We start from the raw sequence: 6,936 nt of genomic DNA, 5'->3' as shown, positions 1-6,936 counted from the left end.
GGCGGAGGGCGGCTCCCCTGAGGCCTCTGCTTGCTCTTTGGTTCGACGGGAGGCAGAAAGAGTTGCTCTCCGTTTCATTTCTAATTTGGTAGATTTTTTTTACCCAAACACCCAAGTCCTAATGAGGCAGACGGTACCTTAGCAAAAAGTATATCCATCTGTTTTCAAAGGTAAAAACTCACTCTTTGGTTGTTGATTTGGACTAAAGTTGCCAGACTTAGCAAGTGAAAACGCAGGTTTCCACTTAAATTTGAATTTCAGATAAACAATAAATAAGTTTTAATGTATGTCCCAAATATCACACGGGACACACACTGAAAATGATTTGCTATTTACTTGAGTCAGATTTAACTGGGGGCCTCTATTCCACCCAGAACCCTCACTTGGACTTTAAGTGTCCAAAACCAAAATGTCTTCTCCTACAAGTAATATTCCCAGAGCTGCCGACAACCCTTAGGAATGACGTCAGCTGGCCCCCACCGGCTACAAGGCAGGTGTGCGCTTATCTGAATTATCACGAGCCCGAGCAAGGACACGCCAAAACCTAGTCACCATCCACGGAGAGCGTGTCGTGGGTCAGGGCTGCCTGGGTGTTGCGCATGTGGGTCTGAAAGCACCAGGGCCTCTTCTCTCACGTGTGGCATCACGACCTAGGAAGGGAGGTGAGCCCCCCGCCAAATCCCCACAATTCAAGTTGCTGCGTGAGAGGGCCAGGAACGTGGTACCTGTGGAGCATGTGAATTCCCACCGGGAAAGGAGGGCGGCTCCCCACAGGGCGGGGGCGGACACGGGGCTCTGAGAGGGGCTCGCATGGGGCTCTCCGGGGAGCGGACAGGAGGAGCCTCACGGGAGGGTCCCCAGACTTGGCCAGTTGCCTCATGTCCGTTTCCAGGAAGGACGGTCAGTGTCCCAAGTCTTAGGAAGACTGACCCTCCTCACTTGTCCCACAAGTGGGGTTATGAGCTGATAAATTATGCAAAAACAAAAACAAAACATCACGACTTCATGCCAGTCATGAACGTCCTCCAAAGTTCTTTTAGAACTTGACATTGTTGAGAGTTTCATTAACCTGCCCCCTCTCAACCCACGGCTGTTGCTTAGAGAAGGGCGAGTCCCCAGAGAAGGGAAAGCAGAAAACGCTCTCTCGGCATCTGCCGGCCCAGCTCTTTGGGGAGAAGGAAAATAGGGGAAGGGTCTGTGCTCTCACTCGCCCAGTCAGCACCCCATCCCGGTGGAGTGTTCCCCACCCCACGTCCTGTCAGGTCAGCCACGTGGATCCCGGGAACCGGCCTTGAATGGTAGCACCCGCAGCTGCGGGAGGGGGTCCGGATGGTGGAAGCGTCCCCAGGCCCAGCGTAGTAAGTGTCTCGTCCAGAGCCTGGCGTCTGCCTGGTCTGGGGCCTAATTCCCACCAGAGACAACAGACAGCAGTTCTTCTGCACATAGAGCTGCTGAGGGGCCTTCCGGAGCCGGGAAATACAGACGGGTAGGGGCTGGATCTGGGTGGGGAGAAGCCCCTCAGCTGTAGTGCTGGGTCCTCGGCAGGGCTGTGGGGTCCACAGTGGGCCCGCTCCAAGAACGGGTGGCGCGGGGCAGCACGGCCCCTGGGGGTGGGCGTGGGGCTGCGCTGGCCTGGTCCTCGTTCCAGCTCGAAGACCCCACGAGTCCTCCCGGGGGGCAGGCCCGCTGTGGTGGGGAGACGGGGAGGAGGCTTGGGCTAACGGTCTCAAAGTCAGGCTCCACCTGGCACCTCTGGCCCTCCCGTCGCAGGCTCTGCTCGTCAATGAGGAGAACGAGGGCTTCTGCGGGGGCACCATCCTGAGCGAGTTCTGCGTCCTCACCGCGGCCCACTGTCTCCTGCAGGCCAAGCGGTTCACGGTGAGGGTAGGTGAGTGCCGCTCACACCGTGCGGGGCCCCGGGTTTCAGAGGCACTAGGACTGACAGGCTGGCCGGAAACGCTAGTTCAAATACTGAGGTCCTGAGGGGGAGAGGGAGGCCGGGGGACGAGGGGCGCCCCTGCCCCCTGCACGCAGGGTCCGCCGTGCCCTCTCCTCCGGGAAGTCCCCCAGAGCCCCCAGCCGTCTGAGCAGCCGCCACCACTGCCCCACATTTGCATCTGGGGGACTATCTCCTAACGTCCCCCTTCTCACCACACCCTAGAGCTGCTCCATGACAGTCCAGGGCGAGGCACGTGTCCGAGCCACGGCTGTAATGTCTAGCTTCCTAGTTACCTTACTTACGTCTTCTAGTTTTAAAGTCCACAGGTGATACTCATTTCGGTAACACACCTCATTACCCGGTATAGCCAAAGTAGTGTCAGTTTGACCTGTAATTGGCTTGTAAAGTCCTCTTGAGGTATTTTGAGTTAGTTTTTCATTCTGAGATTTGGCACTCATGGCACATGTGGGTTCTGCTCAGTGCCCACTTGGCCCCGTGGCTGGGGGCAGGTCCGGCACCCGGCCCCACCCGCGGGCAGACCAGGGGAGGGTGGCCGCTGCCCCCGGCGGGGAAGCCGTAGGCTGTCACACTGGCCTCGCTCTAGTCGCCTGTATTTCACATTTCCTAGTGACCACGTGCCAATCTCTAAGCAGAAAAATAGTGGAACCGCTTTAAAGCGTCAGTGACGTGCAGGGCCTCGCGGCCCCCAGCTGACGGCCACGTCCCCGTCCACAGGCGACCGGGACACAAACAAGGAGGAGGGCAACGAGATGGCACACGAGGTGGAGGTGACCGTGAAGCACAGCCGGTTCGTCAAGGAGACTTACGACTTCGACATCGCGGTGCTGCGGCTCAAGACGCCCATCAAGTTCCGCAGGAACGTGGCGCCCGCCTGCCTGCCGGAGAGGGACTGGGCCGAGGCCACGCTGCTGACCCAGAAGACGGGCGTCGTCAGCGGCTTTGGGCGCACGCACGAGCGGGGCCGCCTGTCGTCCACACTCAGGATACTGGAGGTGCCCTACGTGGACAGGAACACCTGCAAGCTGTCCAGCAGCTTCACCATCACCTCCAACATGTTCTGCGCCGGCTACGACGCGCAGCCCGAGGACGCCTGCCAGGGCGACAGCGGCGGCCCCCACGTCACCCGCTTCAGGGACACCTACTTCATCACTGGCATTGTCAGCTGGGGCGAAGGGTGCGCGCGGAAGGGCAAGTACGGCGTCTACACCAAGGTCACCAACTTCCTCAAGTGGATTGACAAGTCCATGAAAGCCGGGCTGGGGACAGGGGATGGGGGGGAGCCGCGCCCCCAGTGAAGCCCCCCACTGCCCCTCGCAGCCCCTGCCTCTCCCTCCTCTCAGCACCGGGGCTCTGAGCCGGCCTCCCTCCCCGCCGTGATTAGAGCTGGGTTGATTCCTTATCCTGCTTCTGTTTTTGCTCCACCGAAGTGGGAAATGAAGGTCCATTTGGAACCCGGGACCCTGCCTTCCCATCGCCAGCTGGGAGGTTTCAGGATTCGGGAAGTGCTACCCACATAGGATGGGCCAGGGCTCCCAGACCAAGTCTTAAAACTGAGGGGCCTTTTCTGTTCACAGCGCGTTTCTCTGTCCTGGAGGCCGCCAGCTGCCCCCCTGGCTGCTCACAACAGTGCTGAGTAAACCAGCAGGGTTCTGGGAGCACAGGGGCGCCAGGGCCAGCCCCCCTCCCCAGGGTTGGGTGGGGCTTCCCCACACGTGCCCTCCTGGCCCCCAGACACCTCCCAGGAGAGGCAGGCTCCCTGGGAAGGCAGGGCCCAGCAGGGCTCGTCGGCAGGGACATTTTAATGTTGACCTAAAGACCGACTCTCTACGTGGCTTCACGGCTGCGTCCCCGGGGGCCCCACCACATGGGCTGCAGAGCCACGGGCACGCCCCTGGGTGTGACTGTCGCCAGGCTGGGGCTCTGGAGTCTGCCTCTAGGCCACAGCCCAGAGCACGAACCCAGCTCTGGCTAGCCCCTGCCGCCCCCCTGCTACCCTGCTAGCGAGGTGTGTGCTGGGGGGCTGCAGGAGGGCCGCCCCTCCTCCAGTGGTCACAGCCCAGGTCGAGCCCTCCCGGCCGCACCAGCTCCAGGCCCTCAAGCCAAACAGCCAGGAAAAGCAGACATGCTTCTAGATAAAGCAGTCACCTGAGACGGGACGTGCCGTGTTTCCCGGTACCGTTTGCATTTTGCGTAACTCGGCTAAGCAAACTTTCAAAGTTCCAGTACGAGAGCTCTCAAGGTCACTGGCTGGGCAGTTGCGTAAACAGGAGATCTGCACGTTTGCAAAAATCAATGCGAACGGGCTTCCCAGAAACGGTCAAGCCAGAGGGTCCGTTTCTGCGCGTCCCGCCTTGACTTCCTCAAAGGGAACCGTCCCGCAGAGAAGGCCTCGGACGGCCAGGCCCTGCGTGCTGGGGACGGGGGTCTCTGTCCAGAGCAAACCTGGATGGGCTGTCAGCCCACAGGTCGCCTGGGGTCCGGAGAGATCTCTGGGGGAGCCCTCCTTCCCACCAGGCTGGCATATCTCACCAGCGGGGCCGAGCCCACAGGTCAGAGAGCAAGGGCAGCTGGGCACCTGGGAGTGGAGGGCAGAGGGGTCCCCACCGCCCGAGGCGCTGAACCTTCCCCGTTGGGAAACAGAGCTGGACTCAGTGAGGTTCCAGAGGGAATTCGGGCAGCGTGGTAGGGAGGCCTCTTGTCTGGTTCGCACAATGCTGGTTCCGTGGGCCCTGGGACCATGTGCCTCAAGGCTCGTCTCCAGGTGGACCTGAACCAGGCCTGTGCCCTGTGGGCACAGTCGGTCCCGCTCCACTGCATGTCCCCTAGAAAGTCTCCTCCGGGGACAGACGTGAGCAGGAAGCCGACCGTGAGGAACCACGGTGGGCGGTGGCGGTCAGGGTCTGACTGTCCCTCCCGAGAGTGAGGGACCGCTCATCGGCACCCGCGGTCCCTGAGGAGCAGGGTGAAGACACGCCTGGGACAGAGCCGCGTTTGGAGCGGGGAGGGCAGAGCGGCTGTATGGCGGCCGGGTGGCAGGGGGAGGGGGCTGGCTTAGAGAGCCGGAGACCTGCAGACACAGGGTCCCTGGAGGCCTCTGCCCGCTGCAGCTGCAGCCCCCGGCCCTTGGGGCTGGAGGGTGATGTTTCCGTTCTAGAATGATCCTCACTACAGCCACCATGAGACCCTGATGGAGGTACCAGAGCCCTGGGGAACGTCATCCCGAGCATCGAACTTGAATTACAAACAGGACGGGGTAGCTCAGCATCAGGAGAGCCCGGGGCGCATCACCGAGTGGGGGTGTGTCCTCACCGACGATGCGGACGGGAAGCAGGGCTCCTGACAAGAACGGGGTTCAGCCCTGGTCGCCAAGGTGCCCACGTCAGAAAGAACAAAACAGCTGGGAAAAACACACTACACGAGCCTCCGAAGGAAACCAAGAGGATGCGGGGAGAGAGGGCACCGTGCGGGTGCTCCGTCAGGGGCCCCTTAACAGGAGGGAAGCCCGGTGTGCGGGCTGCCGGCGGAGGGAGGGAGAGAGACAGACAGAGACACAGAGCCAGAGACAGAGAGAGACTGAGAGGGACAGAGGCAGAGCGCCCCCGGGGGGCCCCGTGCTGACCCGCTCGGTGAGGGGGGATGAGTTTGCTGTCCCCTCAGACGGAGGTCAGAGTATCTACCCCCTCGTGGCGCTGAGCGAGGCTCTTCCCGAGCGCCCCCCAGGCCCGCTTCCCCGTGGCACTTGGTGCCCCAGGAGAGCTGGTCTCACCGGGAGGTGCTGGGCTCCCCAGCCCCTCACAGGAGCCCCGCTGGCCCGGCCTGGTGGGCGCCCGCCCTCGAGGGTCTGCCGTAACCCCCACCCCGCCCCGGGCAGGGGGTCGCTGCCCGGCTCTGTTCGGGTTACCCCCCCGCAGGGAGCCCCTGTGACCGGCTTGTCCAAGGCGGCCCACCGCGCTGTGCCGCCTTATCTGCTCGGCTTTCCGTGTCGGCGAAACGTGTGTCTCCCCGCCCCCGCGGCCCAGGCCCGGTTCCCGACCCCCGACCTCCGACCTCCGACCTCCTCCCGAGGAGCCGCCCCAGCTCCGTCCCTGCCGGCCTCGGCCTTTCATCTCTCCGTCTCGCCCTCTCTTCGCCTTAAACGGAAAAAGACAGGACTGAAGCCTCTAGGACACCGAACTGCCCGCTGGCCTCCGCGGGCGGCCTTTCTCTGCGGGGCTGCTTCCCCGTCCGCACCCGCTCCGAGCCGAGCCGGGCGGGGCTCTGGCCGCGGGCTGAGCATGGCCGGCCCCGGGCCGCCGCTCGCCCTCCTCGCCCTCCTCGCCCTCCTCGCGCCGCGCGGCGCGCAGCCCGCAGGTAGGCGCCACCTTGGGCATCCTTTCTGACTCAGGCTTGCGGGCGGGTGGGTCGCGGGCTTTTCCTGGGAGCCGAGGGCCCCCGGCGGGACCAGCATGATCTGAGCCCAGCGCCCGGTCTCTTCGCCGCTCGTGACGAGTATGTTGGAAGTGACCGTGTCCCTCGGGGGCCCCGGGGGCCCAGGTGGAGCCGGCCGCCGGGTCCGGGGCTCAGGACTCGGTAGGGCACGGCTTCTGGGGGAGCCGAGAGGGCACCCCAGCCCCTCATGCCCCCCACCCGCGGGCCTCTCCCCGTCCTCAACCTTCCTTCACATTCAGACCCAAACCAGCGACCTCAGATGGGGGCCCTGGGGCCCTGGGGCCCTGCCGCCCACGCGGCCAACGCGCCCCCGCACCCAACCGGCGGCCAAGGTCAGGTCGCCAGGAGCTCAAAACACACCAGAGTGCAGAGGTTTAGCACAGAAATCAGAATGCAAACTCAAATTAATAGTTTTTTTAACAATTGTTGTGTGTTGAAACACAAGTATTTTGGATCTATTGGGTTAAATAAGTATATTATTTAAATGATCATAACCTCTTTCCTTCGATGTCCTAAATGTCCTGGGACACACTCGTGACCACAGGGCC

The 6,936-nt window shown here is 62.4% G+C and overlaps 2 protein-coding genes across 2 annotated transcripts in view; both read left to right on the top strand.

Annotated features, from left to right (window-relative positions):
- The window catches only part of F10 (coagulation factor X), an 18,838-nt gene extending 15,479 nt beyond the window's left edge, over window positions 1–3,359 (top strand). Inside the window, exons 7-8 of the mRNA XM_024752679.1 lie at window positions 1,771–1,888; window positions 2,675–3,359. Of these exons, the coding sequence (XP_024608447.1) occupies window positions 1,771–1,888; window positions 2,675–3,255 (699 nt within the window). The 3' untranslated portion in view covers window positions 3,256–3,359. The remainder of the gene's footprint in view (window positions 1–1,770; window positions 1,889–2,674) is intronic.
- A 2,875-nt stretch (window positions 3,360–6,234) lies between these two features.
- Window positions 6,235–6,936, top strand: part of PROZ (protein Z, vitamin K dependent plasma glycoprotein) — a 7,748-nt gene continuing 7,046 nt past the window's right edge. Inside the window, exon 1 of the mRNA XM_024752662.1 lies at window positions 6,235–6,310. Coding sequence (XP_024608430.1) covers window positions 6,235–6,310 — 76 coding nt within the window. The remainder of the gene's footprint in view (window positions 6,311–6,936) is intronic.

This window comes from Neophocaena asiaeorientalis, unplaced genomic scaffold, assembly GCF_003031525.2.
Source record: "Neophocaena asiaeorientalis asiaeorientalis breed wild unplaced genomic scaffold, Neophocaena_asiaeorientalis_V1.1 scaffold825, whole genome shotgun sequence".
Lineage (NCBI taxonomy): Eukaryota > Metazoa > Chordata > Mammalia > Artiodactyla > Phocoenidae > Neophocaena > Neophocaena asiaeorientalis.
The sequence above is the reverse complement of the archived record's forward strand: the minus strand, read 5'-3'. Positions and strand labels throughout refer to the sequence as shown.